Source organism: Gopherus flavomarginatus, chromosome 9 (assembly GCF_025201925.1).
Source record: "Gopherus flavomarginatus isolate rGopFla2 chromosome 9, rGopFla2.mat.asm, whole genome shotgun sequence".
Taxonomy (NCBI): domain Eukaryota; kingdom Metazoa; phylum Chordata; order Testudines; family Testudinidae; genus Gopherus; species Gopherus flavomarginatus.
Genome location: NC_066625.1, coordinates 66,558,898 through 66,586,257, shown reverse-complemented (window position 1 = coordinate 66,586,257; position 27,360 = coordinate 66,558,898). Strand labels below are relative to the sequence as shown.

Sequence of the window (27,360 nt, the reverse complement as noted above, 5' to 3'; positions counted from 1 at the left end):
CCTTGCTGTGTGATTCTCCATTGACAGCGTCAAAGCACAGGGTTGGGGTACTGTTGGCTATACCCCCTAGCATGGCATGCAGCTCAGCGTAGAAGCAGCATGTCTGTGGCTTTGCCCTGAACCTTCTGTTTGTCTCTCTGGTTTTGTGGTAGACTTGCCGTAGCTCCTTAATTTTCATGCGGTACTACTGTGCGTTCCTGTTATGGCGTCTGTCCTTCATGCCCTTTGAGACTTTTTGTAATGTTTTGGCATTTCGTTTACTGGAACAGAGTTCAGCTAGCATGGATTTGTCTTCCCATATGGCGAGCAGATACCGTACCTCCCGTTCAGTCCATGCTGGAGCTCTTTTGTCATCCTGGGACTCCATCATGGTTACCTGTGCTGATGAGATCTGCACTCACCTGCACCTTGCCACGCTGGCCAAACAGGAAATGAGATTAAAAAGTTTGCAGGCCTTTTCCTGTCTACCTGGTCAGTGCATCTGAGTTGAGAGCGCTGTCCAGAGCGGTCACAATGGAGCACTCTGGGATAGCTCCCGGAGGCCAGTACTGTCGAATTACATCCACACTACCCCAAATTCAGCCTGGCAAAGCCAATTTCAGTGCTAATCCCTTCGTCGGAGCTGGAGTAAAGAAATTGATTTAAAGAGCCCTTTAAGTCGAAAAAAAGGGCTTAAGTCGAGGTGATGCTGCTAAATTCAACTTAAAGTTGTAGTGTAGACCAGTCCTTAGACACTAATTCTGCAGTACTTAACTGAGAGAAATATCAGCTGAATCCAGTGAGAGTTTGGCCCATTGCTCTCAGGAATTTTTCTTCCAGTAATGATATGCCTCTCAACCTCCAGCATTTCCACTTTCTTTGGTGAATTGTCCATTGCAGAAGAAAACTCATAACATGAGAACAAATTGGTATAATCTCTTTGTCTCAGATAAACATTGTCTTTTAATTAAAGGTTATTCTACTTCTATTAAAGTCTTTACTCTACTTTGGATAATGGTGGCTTTTATTTTTGTGAATTAAACACCTGCGTGTTTGAGGCTTTTTTTCTTTGTTTTGGTTTTGTTCTAACCATACCCTTTTAATAAAAGGAGCGACTTAGTTCTGCATCTGTTCAGATGTCTCTCTCCAAAGGAAGAATATTTAAAAATGCTAAAATCAGCCATTTTTCCCCCTAGTAGGCTTTCTTAGGATTTAACAGCCAAAAATCTGGGCCATAATTTAACTATTGTATTTTCTTCCTGGTATCTAAGTTGCAGGTGTTCATGTGCAGTTCTGTCGTATATAATAAATTAAATATTGGATCTGCCTTCCTCTGCATCTAGGAAAAATTGTCTCCATGTACATATATACATTCACCGTAGCTGTTTCTTCTAAATACACAGTCATGTAAAAATACCTGAAATCAGAAATGGGCTGATATATTAGATTTAGACAGTACTCTAGCATCAACAGATTGTACGGCTTAACTATCCTTAAGTCTAAAATAGCTGAACAAATATTTTAGAGGTCAAATGGGGTATAGTTTGGATCCATCCAACTTCACTTTTTACACCAATAGTAGATTTTTATTTGGTAAGAAATCAAAAACAGTATCAAGAAAAGACAGCAAGTTTTGAAATAGTGTTTTATACCTCTTAACCTCAGGTACAAAACGAGAGAGGAAGCTGTTAAATAGCAAAGCAAGACAAGAGGGACACAGAAATCCAGTAAGTGTTATCAAGTCTATTGTGTTTGTGTCCTTTTTGTCCTTTGTTTCTTGCTGTTTATATGCTTCCTCTAGTTTATTATTCTGTACCTGAGATGATGATCTGGTGTGAAATTCAGTTTTAAAAAACAAAACTTCCTGCATTCAAGAGTCAGGAAGCTTTTCCAAATATAACATTACACGTGTTTATGTGACTAATTTGATATATGTCCAACATTTTCTTAAAACTGGGTGCCAAAATTTAGGCTCCAAACACCATATGTATGTATCTAAATATGATAGGGCACTCCTTTTTAAAATATCTCTGATACATTTATTAATATTCTAGTTTATCTTGTAGGGTTTTTTCACAGTTTTTCAAGCTTCATTTAAAGGCTATAGTAGTCAGTTATTCAATTCAATTTGTAGGTTGCATATGGATATAATTTCCTAGAGTGTTGAGAGAAGCATTGAAATCTGTTTCCAGCAATAAAACATAGTTCTTTGTGCATGATGCTTGGGAAAAAGCCAAATAAACAACATTCTCCTGTTTAATGTAGTAGAGTGATGCTCATTTTAGGAGATTTTAAGGTACAATTGTGTATTTGGGATAACTAGATTCAGTGGTTCACTAATTAAATCCATACAACTTCAGTGTAATTCTTGACTTAGAAACCAGGGGAATCTGTGACCATTCCAAAATTGAGTACTACTTCAATCAATTCATTCTCCAAAGCTCTTAAACACAGAGGCTGCATAGGTTTCTAGTCCTGTGTTTCCTCCCTGAGAAGCCGCTTGCCTGTTTCAGCATAGTATCTAGTAACATCAACCAAACATTTTAAGTTAGTATTCTTTTACTTTTGGAGGATGTATATAGAAACGTCCTTGGCTTCACCCATCATCCCCTGAAATCTAGGGGGGTGATAATACTTAACTTTCAAACCGCATGCTATACTATGTTAGCTAATTTATACTCATACCAACGTGAAAGAGGGTAAATATTCAGTTTCTTATTTTGAGAGACTGAGCAATTGAAAGGTGGTGACTTGCCCATCACTATCAGGATTAGAGCTTGGCAGTACCTAGCTCCTTGTCTCTTGCCCTAGCCATTAAGTAACTTCTGTTGTGTATGTGACTTAAGTTGAAAGAAACTAAGAATTGGACAGCTCAAGGGTCCAGTAAAACAAGATATATGGGTTTGAATTCCTGTGTCTCACTCCTCAATAAGCTGGCAACTTCAGAGTTTGCACGCCTCCGATAGGGAGAGAAGAAGATATTTTCCTCCTGTCACTACAATGCAGCTCTTGATGGCTGAGTTGAACTCAGTCCAACCTTACTGCTTAGAGTTGTAGCGGTAGTAGGCAAATGTAAATCATATGGAGAAAGTGGACCAAAGGCCAAGTTTGTCCTCTGCTATGTGGGTGCAGTTCAGTTACCTATCATGATTTCAAACTGCATAGCAGGTTTGTGGAGCAAGTGGTATTACACCAAGGAAAAAGAGAATACCAAATAATAGAGCCAGACAATAGTGATGCTGGATTGAAAAGGCTGGGTGGCAAGATGAACAAAAATTGGATGAAAATCAGGGTTTTTCAGTTGTTTTTGGTTATAAGTGAGAAGTTTATACGTTTCCTTATTTATGAAGTAGTACAGTCATTCTCAACCTTACGTGTACCAAAATCCTGTGTGACATCAGGAAAAAAGTTTCCTGTCTTCCTCACTTCTAACTAGCCATAAAAAATTGTAGTGTTCTCAATCTCCAGGCTGAGAACCATGTGTGAATAATTCTATACTGAATTTTAAACAATTAATCTTGCTGTCTTCTGGTGGAATTACTTTAAATACTGTGTGTAGCTTTTAGACTGTAAATGTCATGTACAATTTGAATCATTGTCTTTAAACCTATCTGGATTCTTAATCTGCAGCCATTTATAATGGTGGTAACCATTCTCTAATATTTACTTGAGGTTGTTGTGTCAACTGTGGATTTGTATGGTGTGAGCTATGCTGGGCCAATATGTCTTGCTTCTCTCTTTCACTGTAGTGACTATCTTAAATCTGATTTTTGTCATCTTGTTGAAACATGTCAGCATTATTTTCAAATGGATACTGATTATAACACTGAACATGTCATCCCCATGTCCATCGATTTCCAGTTTGGTTGTTTTTTTCACTTGAGAAAGTGAGTGTTCCGTTACCCATATTAAATATTTTCTAACCATTACTGTGAGACTCTTTCAATGTTTCACATTCCCTTAAAATTCATAACTTGAGGTGTTAGTGTTGGTTCTTTGGTGCAGTATGAGATCACTGGGTTTTTTTCCACCTTGGGCAATCAGAGCTGAGGCATATCATCAATGTAGTGCGGTTGATCTCCAGGGTAAAGAGGAAGGTGACGTACTTATAGCAGAAGCATCTCTTTCTCTTGTTGTTGTTAATAATAAACAGCATTAGTGTCAGTCATGGAGGAAACTGAGGATGTGAATTGTGCTTTGTAGCTTGAACTGGTCTTTAATATTTGTTGATTGTGAATGAAAAATTAGACCTATTACAATAGTATTGTTAGAATGAAAATATACACAAAGCAAGGTGGATAAAATCAATGATTCTTTAAAAAAAATATAAAAAAATCTGATTTTTTAAATTTAAATCGGATTTTTTTGATAAAATGCTTTTTGAGGAAAAAACCTATCTAAAGATAGTTTTAATTAAGATCCATTATAGCTCAAAGATATCTCATCATGGAATAGGGATTATAAATTCTAATTCTATAGTATGAGACAATATATTCATGTAATGTTTAAGAAAAGTTTTGTGAATGAGTTCCAATAGTTCATGGATTAGGAACACAATCTTATGGGGTTCCAGGGGCTTCTGTATAGGTTATTTAGGTTAATCTTTCTATCTACTCAATGCAACTCAGTGCTCTGTCTAGAAGATACCATCAGAGATGCTTAGTTTTGCAGTTCTCAAACTGTGGATTTGTGTCTCCAGAGATAACATGCTTGCTAACAGCAAAAAATGTTTTTAAATAAATAAATAATATATAGAGATGAGAAATAACAGACCTCAGACCTATTGTCCCTCTGCAAATTTGTGCACACAGTCAGTCCCTTACCTCTCTCTAAAAGTGCAAAGTTTCAAAAAGTTCAATGAATAGAAGATTGTTGGGGGGCAGAATAGATCTGGATGAGGAGAAGTCTGGAGAGAAATGTGAGAATAGAGGGACAGACAGTAGAAACAAAAGTGAAACTGTTTGAGCAGCATATTCCAGAAGTCTTGAGGTCTTTCTGAGTGTAGCCTTCATTGATTTGACATCTACCATACCATTCTCTCACTAGGAGGGAAAACCTATAATAGCAGCGGGCCATAAGAGAGACCGAATTTGGGTCTCATCTTTCTCAGTATTTTGAAGAATATATATTAAGGTTATAACAACCAAAAATTTCAGGCCCTACACGACATAGTTAGGTCAACTTAACCCCCAGTGTAGACACAGCTAAGTCAACAGAAGAATCCATTCTTCCTGTTGGCCTACCAAATTCCTTTCTAGGAGGTGAATTAAAAGGGTTAGAACAACAAAATGTCTGTCTGTCCATATACTATTTTATCTAAATCATGGCCTTTCCTTGAAAGTTTAAGTAGGCTGCGCTTGTCCCAGGACTGCCCCTAGCACTGGATGTGGATAAGGCAGATTGCACTCATGCGGGCCTTGCTTCTCAGTCTAACCATGCCATGGCCCTCCCATGAGTTCATAGGCTGTCCTTCATCCATTTCACAGTCCCCTTCATTCTGGGACATCTGAACCTGGTCAGTCCAGTTTATGCATGTCTCTAGACTTCCAGTGGTGGATTTACTGTGTAGTCCAGGGGTCGGCAACCTTTCAGAAGTGGTGTGATGAGTCTTCATTTATTCACTCTAATTTAAGGTTTCGTGTGCTGGTAATACATTTTAATGTATTTTAGAGTGTCTCTCTCTACAAGTCTACATATTATATAACTAAACTAGTGTTGTATCGTAAAATAAACAAGGTTTTCAAAATATTTAAAAAGCTTCATTTAAAATTAAATTAAAATGTTGATCTTATGCTGACGGCCTGCTGATGGTCTGGGGTTCTGTTCACTTAGGCCAGCAGTGGGCTGAGTGGGGCCTGCAGCCGGGACCCCAGCTGGGAAGGGTCTGGCAGCCAGAACCCCAGACCAGCGATGGGCTGAGCGGCTCAGCCCACTGCCGCTTAGGCGTTCCATCCGCTGGCTCCTGCCAGCTGGCATCCCGGCTGCCGGACCCGCTCAGCCCACTGCCAGTCTAGGGTCTCGGCCCTGCCCACATATAGTGGGTTCCTATCTTCTCCCTGGTTCTGGCCCATTCTTTTCCTCTCATTGAGCTGAGGGTGGGAGTGGACCAAGCACAGGGCTGGGGGTGAAGGGTCTGGCCAGGAGCTAGAATGGGGGAGGGGGCTCAGGGTTGGGGCAGGAGGTTTGGGTGTGGGGGCACTTACCTGGTCAGCTCCCATTTGGTGTGAGGGGTGCAGGTGGGAATGTGAGTGGGGTTGCAGGAGCTCCCGTTTGGTGCTCAGGGTGGGGATGTGCAGGGTGCATGGGATGTGGAGGGTGCAAGAGTCACGGCAGAGGGCTAGAGGCATGTGAGGGGGTGCAGGTGTCAGGGTAGGGGGGCTGGGTATGTGTGGGGGTGCCAGAGTCAGGGCTGGGGTCATGGGAGGGGGTGAAGGAGTCAGAGGGCTGGGTGGTACAGGGCTCAGGGCAGGAGTCTGGGGTGTGTGTGGGGCTGCAGGGTTCAGGGCAGAGGGCTGTGTGTTTGGGGGGGGAGGGGTCAGGGCTCAGGGCAGAGGGCTGGGTGACTGCCCCCCCGAACCTCCCCGCTCCATGTCCCAATTACCCCCCTCCTGGGACCCCGCCCCTTGTCCCCTGACTGCCCCCCTAGGACCCTACCCCTTACCTGTCCCCTGACTGCCCCAATCCTTATCCACACCCCCACACCCAGACAGAACCCCCTGGACTCCCATGCCCCATCCAACCGCTCCTCGCCCCCTGACATGACCCCCAGAATTCTGGACCCATACAACCCCCCCTGCTCCCTGTCTGCCCCAACCCCTCTCCACATCCCTACCTCCTGACACCCCCCGAACTCCCGACTCATCTGACCCCCCACATCTCCTTGTCCCATGACCACCTCCTCCAGAGACTCCCCCACCCTAACTTCCCCCCAGGACCCTCCTTGGTCCCTGTCCCCTGACTGCTCTGACCCTTATCCACTCCTAACCCCTTAACAGACCTCAGGACTCCCATGCCCCATCCACCCCCCTTCTCCCTAACTGCCCCCTCCAGAGACCCTTGCCCCAACCACCCCCCTGGGATCCCACCCCCACATCCAACCCACCCTGCTCCCTGTACCTTGACTGCCCCCAACCCTTATCCAACCCTCCCCCAGCCCCAGACCCCTTACCATGGGGATCCCCGCTCATCCGGAGTTTTGTCGCTGCCGCACGTGCGCAGCCCCGCCCCGCCCCTCAGAGCGCTGCGCGTGTGGCGACAGGGCTCTGGATGAGCGGGGAGCAGTTTTCCCTTCCCATGGAGCCAAACGCTGCCCCGTGGGAGCATGCAGCCCCGGCCCCCAGAGCGCTGCGCGCACAGCGGCAGGGCTCCAGGGGAAGGCGGGGGAGGGGCCAGCGGCTTGCTGCGCTCGGCCGGTGCTGCGGCCAGAGAGCGCGGACCCTGCAGCTTGCCATGTTGGCAGGATTTTTAATGGCACACTGGAGTCCCAGCAGACTCCAGTGTGCCGTTAAAAATGGGCTTGCATGCTATCTTTGGCACGCGTGCCATAGGTTGCTGAGCCCTGGTGTAGTCCATATGTACACCAGCAATTGAATTAGTCATTTCCTGGTTCCTGGGTAGGTGGGGAGAGTTCCAGGTGGACTGGAATTAGCTCTTTAGGGTATGTCTACACTACCAATGCTACAGTGGCACAGCTGCAGCTACAACGCTCTGACAGAGACTCTTACTGCAGTGATGGAAAGGGGTTTTCTGTTGGTGTAGTAAATTCACCCCATAGAAAGGAATTTGGTAGGCCAACAGAAGAATGGATTCTTCCGTTGACTTAGATGCATCTACACTGGGGGTTAAGTTGACCTAACTAGGTTGTGTAGGGCCTGAAATTTTTCACAGCTTTGAGCGATGTAGCTAGGTAAACCTACGTTTTAGTTGTAGGCCAGGCCTTAGTGTTTCATAGCGCCGGTCATAACTTAGTAATCAAACAGAGATACATACAATATTTATAAAAGCAGCAAAGAATCCTGTGGCACCTTATAGACTAACAGACTTTTGGAGCATGAGCTTTCGTGGGTGAATACCCACTTCGTCAGATGTATTCACCCACGAAAGCTCATGCTCCAAAACGTCTGTTAGTCTACAAGGTGCCACAGGATTCTTTGTTTCTTTTACAGATCCAAACTAACATGGCTACCCCTCTGATACTTGATACAATATTTATGTAATTTGTACAGGTATCTCCCATGTTCTTCACAGCCGGACAAGATAGTCTTTGCTACTTGTGTTAATGCACTGTTTTTTCAGTCTACAGATATACTGATTGAAACAGTAGCAGAGGTGTGAACTCTGCCATTCATTTTAATGGAATGTTAATGTTTGAGCTTAGCTGTGATCATTTAAATCCTAACACTATATTAAACAAGTAGCCAAAAAGCAAACTCCCAGCTCGAATCTTTGAAGGTCAGTTATGAGGTACAGCTGGGTTGGATTTTGGTTTGTCTCCAAGGTCCTGATTGGGGGAGCAGGGGATGACAAAACTGGACCTCAGCTGTTCGCTCTAGTTTAGAGTATCTGAGCAAAATAAAAGGCTGCACTATAATCTATTTCACCCTACAATAACAGATTATAGCTGAGCAGTGATAGTAAGTAAGTGAGGGACTAATGTGCGTATGTACTTTGTGCAAACTACTTCGTAGTTATCTACTGAAGAGAATGGACAGGACTAGAACAATGAAGTGAAACTCATGACTTTGCTCTTCAAAAAGAAATTTGCTGCCTTTAGTGAGTTTAGGACAAAGAGTGTAATCTTCTGCCCAGTATTCTGCTCTGAAAGAGCATAACTTGGGACAATACAAGGCTTGCTTTTTGAAGTGGAGAACAGGTGGGAGTAAAGTCTGGTCAGGGCATGGAGTGGGAATACATGAACCACTGTTTTGTTTTGTTCTCTCCCTCACCCTTTTTCCCCCACTTTTTTTGACAGACTTGGATTGCCCTGTTGTTAGTCAAGTTTGTGTAACTTGGTATGAATTACTTAATTCAGATTGCCAGCATGTGGGCAGAATTACATTTATCTGAATTTTAAAGGTGAAATCCTGACCCTGTTGAAGTTTATAGCTTAATTCCTAGGATTTCACCCAAAATATCAAGGATAACATTTTCAGAAGCACAAGTCCCATTTTCAAAAGTGACCGTCAATGGGACTTAGGCTCTTAAGACCTGGTGTGTACACACAAGTTTTACCAATATAAACATGTTTGTTAGGGCATGACTCTAATATTTACCAATAAAGATACATCAGTAAAAACTCTAGTGTAGATGCAGTTATACCTGTGTAACTGTGCTTATAAGCTCTATGGGTATAAGCAGTTGGACATTTTTGAAAATCTTACCCTAAGTCATTTAAGATCAGGTTTTGTGTAAGCAGATGTATGTGTAAGAAGAACATAATAGACAGACATAGCAAGGAAGTGCAACTTGTAGTAGATATTTGCACAGGTTAATTTTACACATGCTAGCCACCATGCTAGTAGTATTTGTAGGCTCTATAGTGCACTAGCATTGATTTTATTATTATTAAATTATTTTTATTATTGACAGCAGTAAGTAGAGGCCCCAGCAAGGTTGAGAACCCGTTTTGCTAGGAACCATACAAGCATGTATATTAAGAAACAATTCAAGCAGTTTACAATTACATCTTAATTTAAGATGAGATGTAACAGGCAGATGAAACCGCAATGCAGCCGTTGATGTGTTTTACTTATGAACCTCATTCAGAGAATCAAACAGAACTTGGCAGTAGAAGGATGAAAATTATTAAAAGCAAATAAAATGTTAGACCTTCCAACCTTGGGAGTGTGCCTTAAACTGCTTTACTTCATTTTTTTTCTGACTGTATTTATGCCAGATAGACTCAAGAAGGTTACCATGGTTTATAAACATGTGTTGCGTGTGGCTTAAGAAGAACCGTGGAGTCAGGAAAGTGATATGAGAAGGTGGAATTTCCTAAGAAAATGAAGTCATAGAAGAAATAAGCAAATTAGACACATAGCATCTGAAAATGAGTTCATTTGGTTTGCAGCTCAAAATAGTTGAGAGTTCTGGAATAAAGTTTCTGCTTGGATCAAGGCACAGGAAAATGCCCAAGATGCCTGTTAAAGGGATTTGTGTTCATTGCTGAAGTGAAGCACTGATATTAAGCTGAATTTTTAAGTAAAATTGGTGTGATTTTGGTAGCTATAGTTTGTGAATTCTGATATGTTGATGTGAGGTATTATTTTATGGTTGTTATACTGCTCTTTGTTCAGTTTAGTTAGCTGTGACTCCCTTGCACTGGCACATGCATTTAGAGTGACCAGACTGCAAGTATGAAAAATCGGGACAGAGGTAGGGGGTAATAGATGCCCATATAAGAAAAAGCCCCTGATATCGGGACTGTCCCTTTAAAATCGGGACATCTGGTCACCCTGCATGCATTTATATGCAACAACGTACTTGTTTTAAGAGAGATCTTTTTTGTTGACTTACCAGCTGTTCCAATCTGCCGTGTTAAAAGGTTGACTCCTTTGATAGAAGCTTGTAGCCTATCTAAATAGTATTGATATATGGATAAAGTTATTGTTTGACTGTAGATAAAACAGGGCAAAGGAAGATTAAGGCCTTTGATTAATGTTTTATTCTTGTTACTGCGTAGTCTTTCTCAAGTCACATGCCAGCAAGGCTACCTGAAGACAGTTGAGGGCCCATCGTGTTCTGAATGGTTACTCATGTTGGCCTGACAGTTATAAAGAAGGACTGTTTCTCTGTTGAAATTCAGGCTGCCTTGGGTACCAGTTGCACAATAGCCCAATAAACAAAACTGCCTTAAGCTTCAGTGGTTAGTGCCCCCCAGACAGTGATACTTTTGGTACCACAACCATGCTATAGGGACCCTAGAGATAATCTGACCAGTTTGAGTAGTCATTGTAGTAGAGGGATATTCATCAAATCACAGAGAGTAACGTTCTTACTAGAACAGCAGTTTTACTTTGTGAATTGCTGAGTCTGTGCCACCACCTGTCTTCTTAGGCCTTGGATACACTTGCAAGTTGGAGCACATTGAATCAGGCATGGGCGCCCTAACTCCTGAGGTGTCCACACCGACAAAGCATCTAGAGTGTCCGGACTCCGTGGCTGGAGCACCCCTAGTAATCTACCTTCACAAGAAGCATAAAACTTGCTGCACCCCTGCTGGAGTGCCACGGTGCCAGTGTGGATGCCCTGGTCTATTAATGCGCTCTGATCAGCCTCCATAAAGTGTCCCATAATGCCTGTTGTAGCCACTCTGGTCATTACTTTAACTCTACTGCCCTGCCCCAGGTGATCAACCATCAGACTCCCTCCTTTTAAGTTCTCTGGGAATTTTGAAATTCACCTTTCTGATTGCTCAGCAAGGCATGGAGTGCGCTCAGTGCATCTTTCCATGTGACCATGCATCCACGCACCAGGCGATCCCCAGTATGGAGCAACGGCGAGATGCTGGACCTCATCAGTGTTTGGGGTGAGGAAACTGTCCAGTCCCACCTGTGCTCCAGCCATAGGAATTATGATACCTACGTGCGTGTATCAAGGGCCACAATAGAAAGGGGCCATGACTGGGATGCAGTGCAGTGCAAGGTTAAAGTGAAGGAGCTGCGGAATGCCTACCACAAAGCATGGGAGGAAAACTCGCCGCTCTAGTGCTACACCCACAACCTACCGTTTCTACAAAGAGCTGGATGAGATACTTGGGGGCGACCCTGCCTCCACTCCAAAGAGCACCATGAACACTTCAGAGGCTGTGGCAGCCCAGAGTGCAACAAGGCAGGAGGAGGAAAGTAGGAGCGACGAGGCTGAGGAGGCGGGGGACCCAGAGCCAGAGGATGGCCCTGCATCCCTAGATGCATGCAGCCAGGAGCTGTTTCCAAGCAAGGAGGAAGGTAGCTGCTCACAGTGCTTGTGGAAGAACAAACAGTGCCCGATAGGAGGTGCCCTGTAAGTGCCTTTTATTTTGGGAAGGTGGTAGTTCGGTGCAGGCTCATGGGACGGGAGGGTTGCAGAAAGAAGAGTTAGGGCTGCGTGCATGCCTAGATGCGGAATAGGGCATTGTTGTGCTCTTTTACATCGGGGTAATCTGCCGCAGTGATCTCATCGAAGGTCTCATGAAGAAGCTGAGCAATCCGCTTGCGCAGGTTCTTTGGCAGAGCTACTGTGCTCCTTGCCCCAGTAAGGCTAAAATGTCCGCACCACTATGCTGTGAGGGGATCATTGCTGCACACAAGCAAGCGGCAAAAAGGCCAGGGTGGAAGCCGCATTGTAGTAGAAGACCTTCCCTTGGTTCCCAGGTCACCCTCAGCAGCGAGATATCTTACAGGATGAAGATAATGTGTGGAAAATATGAGGACAGTGTTCAGTACAGGGGTCCCCTACAGCTATTGGCTCTTCCCAAGGCACAGAACCCCAGAGGACAGAACGGCCCTGAAACATTCATTATCCCTTCCCCCTGTGGTTTTTCACCATTTTGAGGCTCTTGTGGGTTGTGTGCTCGCTTTGGGACAGGCACTTTCTGCTGTGCGCTGTACTTGTCTTCAAGTTTGGCTGAATCATTGCTCTGTCTAGTGTGAACAATGCTGCCTCTGTTAATTGTTGCGTTTCGGCTTTACAGATGCAACCTTGAGATCCCAGCTGTCCTTGTTATCAACCGCTGAAAGGTTGCAAAGAATCAGGAAGCGTCCGAGAAGAAGCAAGGACGACCTTCTGCATGAAGTCCATGCGGCAGTCTCTTAGTGAAAATAAAAAAGTACAGGAGTGGCGGAAGACTGAAAGGAGGCTCCGCCGGGAGAATGTGGATCACCGGCAACAAACCATGGAGCGGCTCCTAAGCATTGTGGAGTGCGAAGCGGATCTGATGCAGGCACTCATAGCAATGCAGAAGGAGCAGATCCGCACCCACCCCCCCTGCAGCCCTTATCCCAAAACTCTTTCCCTTGTGTCCCCATATCACCACCAACCCACTTTTCCCAACATCCAGTTTCTTACTGCCACCAGTTGCTTTCAACACCTATAGCTTCACCATCCAGCCCTGCAAGGTACGACCCTTACCCACTGCACTCAACCCCCATCACCATGAATTTTAGGCAGCCTGAAGTGCAGCACTCATTTCACAGCACTCCAGACAGGAAGGCTAAATATGATAACAAGACATACGCAAGTCTGTGATTGTCTCATTCCCTTTTCCCATGCAGTACAGATGTGTTATGCCATGAGTCATGGTTCTTCTGAGCAGGATACAATTAATAGCCCTGCACACTTGCATCAACACAATTCCAACGGTTGACTTTCCCCCTCCAAACTGGTTAGCAACTGATCGGTAGCTGTGTGGAGTTGCCAGCTTCCAGTTTGCAATAGCCATGCGCTTCTCCAACGGCAGGGCAGCTCTGACTCTTGTGGCCTTGCGCCGCAGGGTGGGGGCAAGCTCAGCACACAGTCCCATGAATGTGGCTTTCATCATCCAAAAGTTCTGCAGCCACTGCTCGTCATCACAGACTTGCATAACGATGTGTTCCCACCACTCAGTCCTTGTTTCCTGAGCCCAAAAGTGGCATTCCACGATTGTGAGCATGTCCGTGAATGCCACAAGCAATCTTGTGTTGTATGCGTTATGTGTGTCGACATCATCGTCGGACTCCTCACTGTCACTTTGTAGCTTAATGAGTAACTCAACTGCAATTCGTGATGTGCTGGCGAGACGCATCAGCATATTCCTCACAAGTTTGGAATCCATTCCTGCAGACCGAAAGGGAAGACACAGGGCACAGTACAAAAACTGGCACCAAATGTGGATGGAAGCACAGGGATTGCTGGGATGTGAAGTGATGCAACACGAGGCATTGGGACAAGACCCTGCGCGCCCCCTTTCCACAAGCCACGGCGCCAGAATGGGAAGAGGCGCTCTGTGGGATAGCTGCCCATAATGCACCATTCCCAGTACCACTGCAAGTGCAACAAATGTGGCCACACCACTGCCCTTCCAGCTGACAGTGTGAACACAGGGCAGCGATTTCACTGCTGCGGTCTCCGAGGGCTGGTTTCACTTGCTGTGCTCTACATCTGCAAGTGTAGCCATGCCCTTATTTAGTAATCTGAATTCTCAATTTACAACGTGACAGCTTAAAGCTCTTGCATATAGAACTTTACATAATTTGTGTAAGCGAATAATGATATACAGATATTTAAAGGCTGGGAATTCTAGACACAACTAGAGAAATATAAAGGACTACTACTTAGTGGGAAAATATCTCTGTTTTAATTTAAATCAATTTTCTTTTTACATCTTTTATCGTTTTTCTTGATTTCTTTTGCATACTATTTGTGAAATGTTATCAGATCAGAATGGTAGCATTTTACAGCTGCTTTGCACTCATGTAATGATGCCCTGTCTGTGTAATCTGTGGGGTTTGAACCGTGGATTCCTGGGTCTTAAACCACAAATCTCTAGTACTTGAGCTGAAGCACTAGGACCAGTCACTAAGATTGTGTCCGAAAATTTAATCTCAAAGATGGTAGCTTGGTCTAGCCAGCAGAGGGAGACAAAGCCATTTGTTGCAGGTTATATTCTGCACAGATGTTAATAACTGTACAATATGCAATATAATGGAGAATCGAGCTCAATGAATATTAATTTTAATTTAGCTTACATAGACCAACTCCATCAGTGGTGTGTGGATGCATATGAACACATTTTGAAATAAACTTTTGAATGTCTAATGGCATTTAATATTTGGAAGAACCCTTTTAGAACAACTCAGAACTGATTAGGAACAACTGTATTATAACAATATGATTGAGGGTCTTGTAATCAGATGGTGGCTCATGATCAAAGGGAAACTAAGTCAAATAAATATGTGAAATGAAATCTGAAGAATCACCTTTACTGAAGTACTGACAGGAGGAGAGTAAAAGATTTGCCATTCATGTAAATTCCCACCCCCAGTACAATTGTTTAATTCTCTTTCTCCCCCACACCCCTCCCCCAAAAAATCCCTAAAAGTATTAGATTATAACACTAACTTTTGTTCTTTAGGGCAGTTAGCCCTGGGTATTGGATAGGGATTTGTCACTCTTATGCTGTGTAAGAGAACCCATATTATGTTGACTGGTGAAATGAGTCTTGCTTTAGACGTGTATTCTGCCTGCACCAAAGATGGAATACTTAAATCCTAAAAAGACTTTTTTTTAATCATTTTTTTAAAATGTTTCGGGATCTGGCTTATGTTGCTGCTTTTTCTCTATCTTAGTATATGGAATATCTTAAGTAAATTATTAATAATCAGGTTCTTCTCTTCTTTTAAACTTATTTAAGTGCTGTCTTGTAAAATGGTGGTTGGTTTCTGTGTACTTGATATCAATTTTACTGGGATTTTTTTTCAATGTCTGATCACAAGCTGATGAATTCAACAGTAAACTAAGCATCTTGGAGATTACTGCATAGACCATATATTATGTGTAAAATCTTTTGTTTCTTCGTTTGGCACATTTAATATGTTGTTTCATTTCAACACAAAAATAAACCACATGTGGTGACCTTAGCTACAAGCCGCTCCGTTTCCTGGGCAGCTGCTGCTACATGCTGCCTATCTGACAGACGGGGCTAGGTCATGGTTACCACAGGACACCCTTATGGTCATAACCAAGTTATAAATGTCACTAAGATTCTTTCTGAATGTCTGTCACATGTGTATCACTGATTCTGAAGTAGATAAAATGAGCCAAAGATTCATTTGGGAGTTGGGACTCCCGGAAGATTACTTTTAAAGCAGAATAGCAGAAGGAGTTGTGACATGCATCCATAAGCAGTTGGAGTGATTTGACAGTTATTTAGCCCTCAGTTACTAGCCCTTTGGTTGAACTGACAGCACGCCTGCAAAGATAGTGAGGCCTGTTTCAGCCCCATTAATGTCGTCTTGAATGTGAGCCTGCAGTCTGGAAAATGATAAATGTTCAGTGATTGATGATTTTATAGTCCCAGGGGATTCTGGGTGGTTTCTGGTTGCTGTGAGCCTGAGCAGTTTTCCTCCCTTACTTGGGCCTCTGCTTCAAGTTTGTGTAGCATTTAGTATGAGGAAATTTAAACAAATGAGTAGCCAGACACTTTAAGTTACACAAGATTTTACTGAATATTGTGCAAAACTTTGATTATGAAGCAGATGCAATTTTGAGAGCAAGGTCCTATTTAATATATTTTTGATTCAGTGTAATCCTTTAACCAGATATATGTGTGACCAGTTTGTGTGGCTAACACCATTTTCCTAGTTAGGGCTCAATATTGTTTGAAAAAGATGAGAGCATTCTTACCTACATGGAAGGAAATTGAATAATTGGCTTAATGGAACAATATATGCAGCTTGAAACATTAAGGGGTTTGCTACATCCATTCCTTGTTCTCTTCCTGGTTCTGGAGCAAGCTAGTAGATAAGCCAGTATTTCCTGTTTACACATGAGTCATCTTTCCAAGTATATTAGGTTAGCTACTCTAATATTAGAAAGGGTGCAAATAACCTTTTATTTTGAATGCTTGTTTGCAGGACAGGTGGCAGAGCTGGATGTCTCAGCTTAATCAGTTCTTGTAAGCAAACCTGTTGTAGATGAGCAATGGCATTTAGTGCTTGATAGCACTAAAATACGTATTAATCTGTAACCTTAATTTAGCCTTCAAAGGGGGAGTGGTATTTCCTCTTATTCACTGGAATACATTTTCTCCTCATACCAGACCTTATATCTGGTGCTTGAAGATGTGAACAGTAATCTTTAAACTCATGTCAATCATAACTTCAGCCTAACACTGTACATTTCAGGAGAAGCTATAGTGCTCTAGCTGCAAACAGATTGTAATACTTCTATATTATCTAATTTTTGGAAACTTTATCCATGGAAACACAACTTATTAGGTTGAAAAATGATGCAGCTTCTTTTCAGATGAGAGGGGAAGAGGAAACAAACAGTATGAAATATGGGCAGAGTGTGTTTTCCACAAGATATTCGGACATGAAAGCCAACTTTATGATGAATGACCATTGCAATGCTATACATTTAATTAAGAGAGTGTCATTACACTCAATTAGCAGGGCTGCCAAATAATCTGTTTAATACTCTGGTCTTTTTTTTCCTTAGGGTTTTGCAGACAGCCCTCATTATGGTGATCACTTGAATGACAGTCGATTAGGGCCCCATGAAGGATTGTCCCCGACACCTTTCATGAACTCAAATCTGATGGGTAAGTTGGTAATTCTTTGTGAGTAGCCCCTCAAAGCCTCTTTGGTCAGAAAGAGACATTTTTCATCCCCTTGTTTAGGCCTGGCATATCAAGCACCTGGAACTTACTGCGTTTCTCGTGGAAACAGTGGTTTGCTATCTAAGTCTTTATTCACAGAACAAGTTGCACCAAAAATGCGGCTTTCTTAACACAGGAACATTATCCATGATTTTGGAAAGAGGTTCAAGTGCCAGTATTTTAGATAGTTGATCTAGAAGGCTGTGGGTAAGATGATTTCTTACAGTCTGGAAGACGAAACACTTCTAAAGACTTGTTTTGTTTTTTCTGCTGTAAAGAAATTGAGTCACTCTTATGCACTTTCTGCAATATTTAGATGTCAATTTCTAAGAATGTAGAACACTGAATTGCATATTTTTGTAGGTTGTTCTCCAGTTAACACTTCATTGTTGTCCTTCTTGTTTGCTTGCACAGTCTCTTTTCAAATGTCATTGTCTTTGGTGATATTTGCATTTGAAATTGACATTGTAACATACAGTATAGATTCCTTTCAATATGCAGTGATTTACATACATACAGTAACTCCAGCTGTTACTGTTTCTATGCCTGTGGTTCCCCCACCCTCTGTTTTTGAAACTGAGAACAATGTCAAAACTGCGAAGAAAGCTACACGTTATCAGTCTAGCTGTTAAACGAGTTGTTTTTCTTGCTTGGACACCACTATTGCTAGAACATCTTAATGTACTGATGGTTGTCTTTTCCCTCCTCTGAACTTGTGGCCTAAATACATCAATTTCAAATATTTGCTCTTCGGCAGAGCAATGTCTTGGGGCTAATGCTGTCTAGTTTGTGCCTTAAATTTAGAGATGGTTCTGTACATTTGCTTTGTATTTGTAAAGTTGACATTGTTTTACTTATGTATTTTATTTCTTTTGTATGTGACCTATTTTGTGATCTCAGCATTGTCCTTTTAAGACAGAGCCATGGTAATCTAAGTGGATTAACTAAATCCAAATCCTGGTGGTCTGCAATTTCTTTTGGAAATCTTTCTACTTTGCTCTGTCTTTGTCTTTGTTTACTACTTTAATCGTCTGCAAAGTGTAGAAGCAGACAAAGGCTGATAGCAGAATGCATCTATTGCTAAAAGCAGTTATCCTTTTAAATCTTACTTATGAATCTCAGAATATAATAGTGTGGTTTTAAAATAACTATGTATATGTATGTGTATATATGAGAATATATAGTCCATATCACTAGATCAGTGGTGTTATATTTGAAGATCAGTGAAATCAGTAAAGTTTGCGGCTTGCTATTAACATGCTAGAAGACAAAGATTTTGCCCTTATTGTTTCATATAACAAAATCAATTTTTTTTTGCCTCAGGCTGGAAAGAGACAAACATTCAAATATATATATGGCTTGAGCAAAACACCAATCAAGGGTACATATGACTTCCAAGTCACATGTTTTACTGTTTTTGTTTGCTTTATTTCTGCTAAATTATTATATATAGCAGAACTATATTTTGATTTGTAGTACAAAAGAGGGACAGACTTTGTGTCCTCATGTTTGGTTTTGAATCACCATTTCCTAAAGTATGTAGAATTTTAAATAACTGCAGAAATTATTGGCCTTACTGTATCATCCTAGCTTTTCAGTTTTACTTAAGATGACTAGATGATTCTATTAAACGTAATGGAATTATATCATTAGTACAGATTTGAGAAGAAGCCTCCATTGAGATTGCTTTGGAGGGGGAATTAAATGAATCGTAAGAGGTATGCATATCAATCACTTGCTTGTAACAGCTGTGGACTAAAATATTCTTGTAATGCATTACAGCTAATGCTTCTCACTGGTTTTGCCTCCATTAGAACTACTGTCTTTAATTTCTATCTGTCCATAGAACACATACTAAAGCTCATCTGCATGAATGTATATCCCAGAGCCATAAAATAGTGTTTAAAAATATGCCAGCAGGATTGTCTGTTTTGGACAATTCACAGAAAACAATTTACATTCACTTTGTTTGCATTGCAAAGGTAAAAAGGTGCAACTCTGTGTACCATGCCTCTTCACTGTGAATTTTAACTAATGAAGTTTGAAGTATTCCTGGGGGAATTCTGCACCACAAAATTAAAAATTCTATGCACAATATTTTCAATTTCTGCAAAATTCTGCATATTTTATGTGTCAAAATAATACTATATAATCGCATCAGTTTCAATTATTTTTGGTCATTTATTTCAAAATACCTGTCAGCAAGTATGTCTGTACCAGTACAGACAACAAAAAAGATTCAGACAATGGTTTTTTGACAAATTAATTCGTTACTAGGTATATTAATTCAGAACTCTGAAGAAGAATAATTGATTTAAACTACAATACAGAACCATATTTCCCATACACCTCAGAAGCGGTGCGAAAGCTGTGAGGGAGTCAGGGCTAACGGAGGAGCCGAGGGAGAGGGAAATAATTGCTGGGAAGGATCAGTTATTGGAGGGTTGTTGTGTATGGGTGGGAAAAGTATGGAACAAGTTTTTTGGGGGATTGGGGTGGGCGGGTTGGGATTGTTAGGGAGCATCTCCCATGCAGACCCTGGCTGATCCCTAGCCTCTCCTATTTAGTCAGGCACATGGATCCCTCCACCCCCACTCAGATACCCACTCCCCCCATCCCCATGTGGTCCTGCACCCTCTCCCCCTGTTCACGTGTCTCTGTGCCCCCATTCAGCCACCCCCCCGTCCCTGTGTGGCCCTGCACCCTTCCCACGTCCCCATATGTCTTTGTGCCCCCACTCAGCCACCTTCCTGTCCTTATGTGTCTCTGCACCCCCTCCCCTTGTCCTCATGTGTTTCTGTGCCCCCACTCAGCCATCTCCCTTCCCCTTGTAGCTCTGTACCCCCTCCCTGTCTGCCCATGTGGCCCTGTCCCCTGTAGCCCTGCGTCTCCATTCCCATTCAGTCCCTGTCCCAGTCTGTCCTCCCCCACTAGGCCTTATGAGCCCCGTCTGATCCGCCAGGAGCCCCACACTGTCTGTCTCCCCATAGTCCCTGTCTACTGATCTGGCCAGAAAGGCGCTGTGAAGAAGGCAGGCTCTTTCTCTCCCTAGCTGATTGGAAGCGGCTGCTATGTTCTAGCATCACAATGCCCTCTGTGGGAAAAAGACAGAACTGCAGACCTTATTTTCTGCTGGGAGTTGCTGCTGTGATCTATCACCACAGCACCCTCTGGTGGGCAAAAGGTGGAACTGCAGCAACTTTTCAGCAGAAGTTTTTGTCTGCAGAAAAAATTAAAAATATGCACAGCTCATTGATTATGCTCACGCTCAGTGGCACAGAATTCTCCCAGGAGAACTAAAGAGATGTTGAATACTCTAAGAAAATGAAAAGGTTACTTACATATGGTGAAAATGATTTCATTACTCAGTACTGGAACCTGAATTGTTGGGCTTCTTTGTCTCTTACCATAAATAAAAAATGAAAAATGAGAACTTTCAACTACAGTTACAGTTCTTAGACTGTGATGTTAGATTGACTAGATAGGAAACAATAGTTTGTTCTTGGTTAGGAGAATCTCCCAAATTGCAGAGCCATTCTACCCACAAAAGCCAATCCATTTTGTGAGCTACTGTAGTTAGCAGCTGCACACATAAAGATGTGCATTTATAACATAGGTCAAAGTTATTCTAAAAGGTTGCAGTTTAGATATTTCATGATTTGGGGAGGAAAGGAAGAGTTGCACTGAAAATGTGAGCTTGACATGCTTGTTTGAAAGATTTGACTAGATTAAAAGAGATTGTACTCTGAGATCTATGCTTCAAAATGGGTGTCTGTTACAACATAGCAATATGACTGAAATAGTTAAAACTAGTAGAAAGAGCAAAATCATATTTCACCGTTGCTGTCAACACTTAAAAGCACCATTAAAAAGGAAAGAATTGTATGTCAAGGGGATGTTGTTGTTTTGTCTATTACATTCAGCCATAAGCATATTTGCCTGGAGAGATAGAGGATTATAAAGTACCACTGTCTTTCGTGATGGAGCTCTCAAACACTTTAATGATCTTGTACATTGCAAAAGAGAGAAATTTTGTCTAACAAGAGTTTATAATGATTCAATAATGAACAATTTGCCACAGAAAGATGCATTTCCATATTCATTTAGATATTTTGAAGTGTTTTGCAGAGGAAATAAAGCTATTATGTTGGATCAGTTAGTGTTCCTCACTAATGAATTCCAGAATTATCCTATTGATTTGTCAGTGTAAAAAAGAGGCCATTCCTTGTATTTCATGTGAAACTAGTGAATCATCTTGGTATCTCTGTATGCCATTAGTATCATATAGATTTGTACTCTACAAAATTAGACTAAAATATACGGGCCATAAATGTAGCACCATTTAGAGCTAATCTTTGCTTATTCAATATTAAATATTTTAAGTATTTTACATTCTAGAAAAATATTCACAAGAAAGTTTGTTCTTTTCCCAGTTATGTGAGAGAGAGCCTTGTTAAACTGACGTCTGCTTGCACCAACATGTGAATTTTAACAGCATGCACGAAGGTCCACCCCCTTCTATGTCTGTGTGGCTCAGTTCATGATGGCCAAAAAACGGCAGGGAATTGTTGCCTTCTGCAGCTTGCGATGCAAGAGCGGGAGAGCAGAGTTTGCGGCAGAAGCTGTGCTGCACGATTCACAGTAGCCGAAAAAAGGTGGGAAATGGTTAGATAAAAGAGTAGATAGATAGAAAGACGAGAGGACATTGTGAGGTGGATTCATAGTACCAGGAGGCAGGCGGTGCACCATCTGCTGGCAGTATAGCATTTACCATAGCTTTCACGGAGGGAGGAACGAGTGAGAGCACACATCTAGAAACACCCACAAGAATGTTTTTGCTCCATCATGCACTGGGAGCTTAACTCACAATTCCAGTGGGCGGCAGGGACTGCGGGATTGCTTCCCACATTGCACCGCTCCAACAGTCGATGCTAACCTTGGTACTATGGGCGCACTCTGCCGAATTCACGTGCTTTAGTGGGGACACACAACACCAAATGTATAAAATCGCTTCAGAAAATTCGAAGAGAATAAATTCGAATTAATTTTGTACTGTAGACGTACCCTTAGTGAAGCCAATTACCAGGAAGTTTTAGAAGGTGCAGTCAATGTATCTACAGATGGCACTATGTCACAAATTTAAATGGGTGATCAGCAGACAGTGGATTTTGGATTTATTCTGAATTTTTTTAGAAGGCATTTAGCTATCTTAATGGACTTCTGATTGCCTCATTCTATACAGGTTTATATGCATGGCAGTGCTGGCACCTTTCTTGATTGCTTTATGCTTCTGCTGCCAATGTATTCTTTCAAATCTGTGAAATTAGTATACCTAATTTTTATTGTAAATCTGTGCTTTGGCTTACAAAGATTTAAGCGCTTCAGCAGCCTAGGAAGAGTAATATGTGTTTCAAAAAGGTGCTTCGGGGTGATTTGGAACCAAATATGGCAAGTAGTTAAAATATCTCTAACCTTTTCTTCTTTGGTAGCACTCCAGCAAAAACATTATTAGTCTTACCAGTTAACCTCCAGCCCTAGGGCTGGCCGGCCGGAGCGGCTGCAGCCCATCTCCCTTTAATCGGTTAACCAATTAATGACATAATTTTAATCTTATAAATGGTTAACTTTTTTAACTGGTATTTATATATCTATTTTAAAATAAGACATCTAGATGAGCATTAATGTTGGGAACAAACCAGCAGGGTTTTTTCTCAGAAAAATAGCGCCTCTCCAATCTGGAGAAGGTTGACAAAATAGTGGGTGAAGATGAATATAACTTAGGACTTTAAAAAAGCCGTTAGCAAAGTCCCTCACTAGAGGCTAAAAGAGAAATTAAATGGTTCTGTGGAGAGAAATGGAGTTCAACCATGGATTAGAAATTGTGTGGAGACAGAACGAGAGGAGTAGAAAATAGGCAATTCTCAAGATGACAGAATGTTAAGTGTGGTGCCCCAAGACTCCAAGACTGTGCTATAGGGATTTGAAAAAGGGGTGAATAATTAGGTGACAAAATTTGGAGATGTCCCAAAATGATTTAGATTCTTCTGAAGTTCCTCACTGTCATCTCTAGTTTTGATTAACCTAATAAAGCCATATTAAATGGACAACATGATATGTGACATTCAATAACGTAATGCACATTAGAAAGATTAATTTGAAGTCTACACTGATGTTACTGGGTTATGGGTTAGCTATATCAACTCAGAAAAGAGACCTAGGTATCCTTGCAGGCAACAACTTGAAAACTTCTCATCAATGCACAGTGACCAAACAAATAAAAGGGGGGATTGGACAGAAAATATTGGGATGAAGAAAAAACCCTGAAAATATTTATAATGCCATTTATGTAAACGGATTGTACTCCCTATCCTATTCCACCCTTTCTTAACTTACAAGAATAAGGAAATAGTCAGTAAAATTGAAGGGCAGCAAATTTAAAACTGTAGTAGGTAATTTAACGCAATGTATAATTAACTTATGGAACGTATTTTCTCCTGATATTATGAAGGCCAAGAGATTGGCAGACTTCAAAATAGCATCTACATTTATAGTAGATGATTATAATAATTAAAAAAAAAAAAGAGAGAGTATGCCCTCATGCTTTATGGCGCAAGCCAACTACTAGTCTATCAGGTTAGGGGGAACCTTCCTCTATTGACAGGTTATTCCCTAACTACAGGGTTTCTAGCACCTTATTTTTACGCAGCTGGCATTAATCAATGTCAGAGACAATTTACTGGTCTGATCTGCACTGGCTGTTCTTATGTGAAAAGTAAACTGCCCTAACTATGGAATGGTTTTTAAGTAGAAACCTGTTTATTTCCATTATTGTTGACCTCTGCATCTTGATTCTAGGAAAGCATTTTAGGCTTTACCGTGCCCCAGATTTTTATGAAACTAAGAAATTGGTTTGTCAAATTTATAATCTCTCACTGACACTTGGGTACTGATGCATCCTTCTCCAAATCTAAAATAAACATTGCCAACATTTTTTGTAATTTTAATCCATACTGAGCTATTTTTAGTCATGATTCCATGTTTTAAAAAGGTACTAGTCTTTGTGTTCAAAGTTATGTTTGAGATTGAAACATTATTTTGGCTAAAACCTGTTTTTCTTGAAAAATGTTTGTTTTCCTATGGTATAGTGACTTTATATGCACCATTGTGTTTTATTGCTTGTTTAATGATTCTATAGAGTAACAAAAAATAGTCAATTCCTAATTTCATTTTTGAGGTATCTTGCTGTTCACAATAGAAAAGGAATTGAATTCTAAGCTGTTTCAGGCTAAAATGAAATGAAGTTGTTTGTTGGTTTCCAGGTAATTTTACATTTTACTTGTTTTTGGAACCTAATCTAAAGACTTTTTGTTTAAACAATTGTGGCTTTTTTTTTTTAAATTTCCAATTTTTAAAATGTTTGGGAATATCTTAAATAAACAAAAAATTCCAAGGTTTTCTAGATCTTTAAAAAATAGTTTTTAAGAAGAAGATTATAATGATTCGTAATTGAGGAGACTTCAGATTCGACCGTCCTATTTATTGCTAAATCAAAGCAGTCTGTGTGCAGTCTGAAGGATTTGAGAGCTGATCTGATATACCATATCTGTTGATATAGTTAGATTTCTTCCCAGGTATTATATTAAATGAATTCTGCTCACACCAAAGAATTACTCTCATCTGTTTTTCATTTTCCTTTCATGAAAGCTAATGGGTTCCAGGGAAATTAAATTACACAGTCATTTAGTGACAGTGCTAAGTGCAGGGCATTTTTACCCTTGGGTTTTTGTACACAAAAGCATGCATTAAGCTTAGTTTTCCCTTCTAGTTACAGTAATACTTCAATCGAATATATTTTCTGGTCTCTTTTTGAATACAGTAGTACCTGGTGGCTTTCTACAAATATAGTATAGAATTTATATTCTCTACTCAATCCTCTGGTATTGTCATTTGTAGCAGATGCCCATCCTCCTACTCCCCCTTTTGAGATTTTTTGCCTCCTCTTAGTTAGCAGCTGTGGCAATGGAAGTACTGTATCAGTGATTGTCATCAGGTGGTGATCAGGTGTGGAATCTGTTAGGTAGAACTTACAGGTCACAGATGTTTGTCATACTGATATTTGTCTGTGGTACAGCTGCTCATAGCAGTCTTTACACTAAGCTAGCTTGCTGCCCTTCAGCAGTTTAAGGGCACTGCATTTACATTTTAAAGAGGTGGGAGAGTGAGTAGGTGCTGAATATGCATTTGTTGTAGCTGTGTTGGTTCCAGCAGGAAAGTAGAGAGGCAAGGTGGGTGAAGAGGTATCTTTTATTGGACCAACCTCTGTTGGTGACCTGAAGAAGGGCTCTGTCCAAGCTTGAAAACTTGTGTCTCTCACCATCAAAAGATATTTCCTCACCCATCTTAACTCTAGGTGCTGAATAGGGTTGGTTGGTTTGTTTTTTGTTCCCCACTGAATATTCAGATGTTCTGAATGGGCTTGGAATGTTTTAATATAATTATTCTTTATGACTCTGCTTGGCATAGTACAAGTATATTAAGGTTTATTTGTTACTTACAATCTATATATTAATGTTGGGAGTACACCTTGAAGTTTTTTTGTTCAAATGCTGTAGATCTGAGGACTGTGAAAAGTAAAGCTGAGCAGTCTCTGACTTCACAAAATATGATGATTCCCTTGCATTGTAGCCATAGGTGTGCGCAGCAGATTTCATTAGGGTATGCACCTGAGGCATTTTATTTATTTTTTTAAAGGTGAACATCATAAAGATTGGGGTATGGGAGGGGGTGCATTGTGCAGGAAGGGGCTCAGGGCAAGGGATTGGGGCAGAGGAGGGATGTGGAGTGCAGGTGGGGGCTCAGGGAAGGGGATGTGGGTGCAGGAGGAGCGTGGGGTGCAGCAGGGGGCTCGGCAGAGTGTTGGGGTGCAAGGTGCAGGCAGGGGATTGGGGTACAGGAGGGGTGCAGGGTGTGGGGTACAGCAGGGGGCTCAGGGCAGAGAGTTGGGGTGCAGGATGCAGCAGGGGGCTCAGGGCAGGGAGTTGGGGTGCAGGAAGGGTGTGGGGTGCAGGCAGGGGGCTTAGGGCAGGGAGTTGGGGTGCAGGAAGGGTACAGGCAGGGGGCTCAGGACAGGGAGTTGGGGGGTGGGGTGCAGGAGAGGTTCGGGCTCCGGCCTGCCTGCCAGGGACAGGCGCGCTGCCTGCCTGCCTGCCCTGGCCCCACGCTGCACTGCTCACCATGTCCCTGCGTGGCCCCTGGCAGGGGGATGGGGCACAGGACTCCGCGTGCTGCCCTTGCCACGCCTCCAGGTACCTCCCCCAAAGCTCCCATTGGCCATGGTTCCCCATTCCCGGCCAATGGGAGCTGCAGGGGGTGGTGTCTGGAGCAATGCACGGAGCCCCCTGTCCCTGGGGCCCCAGGGACGTGGTGCCATGCCGGCCGCTTCTGAGAGTGGCGTGGGGCTTGCGGCACCATGGGGGGCAAATCCCACAGGCCGGATCCAAAGCCATGGGGGGCTGGATCTGGCCTGCGGGCATTAGGGTGTGCCTGGGCACACCCGGCACATCCTGTGCGCACGCCTATGATTGTAGCCCAGTTTTATAAAATGGCATAAGAGCCTGATCCTGGAACTACTTTCTCACTTGTCCCATGGAAGTCAATATTTGTGCCAACTAAAATGTTTTAATGGGAGCATGGAAGTGAATCATAAGTCTCCATTTCAAAATAAATCCCCAAGCAAACTGTATGGTGAAATGTTGCACGAGGGCAAAAAGAGCTTATGGGATCTCCTCATCAGTCATCATGACGCCTCAGTACTTCCACAGCCTTTTAAAAACCTCTCTCCTAGGAAGATTAGAGTTGTTCCAGTCCATTGTGGAATTCTGAACACTGGCAGTCTGAGTGAGGTGATGATGATGGAATGTGTCATTGATTTTATGGTATATTAATTAGATAAAAGAATTTGTATAGGAAGCTTTGTTAATAATGTTGGAGCCTCTTATACTAAATATTTTGAATTGCCAATCTAGGAATGTAAGTGTGTACAGCTT

At 42.1% G+C, this 27,360-nt stretch overlaps 1 protein-coding gene across 11 annotated transcripts in view; it reads left to right on the top strand.

The window, feature by feature from the left end:
- TCF12 (transcription factor 12) overlaps nt 1-27,360 on the top strand; it is a 322,968-nt gene that overhangs the window by 124,712 nt on the left and 170,896 nt on the right. For all 11 annotated transcript variants that reach the window (XM_050967941.1, XM_050967940.1, XM_050967943.1 and 8 more), the window contains one exon: nt 17,155-17,257. In XM_050967941.1, the coding sequence (XP_050823898.1) occupies nt 17,155-17,257 (103 nt within the window). The remainder of the gene's footprint in view (nt 1-17,154; nt 17,258-27,360) is intronic.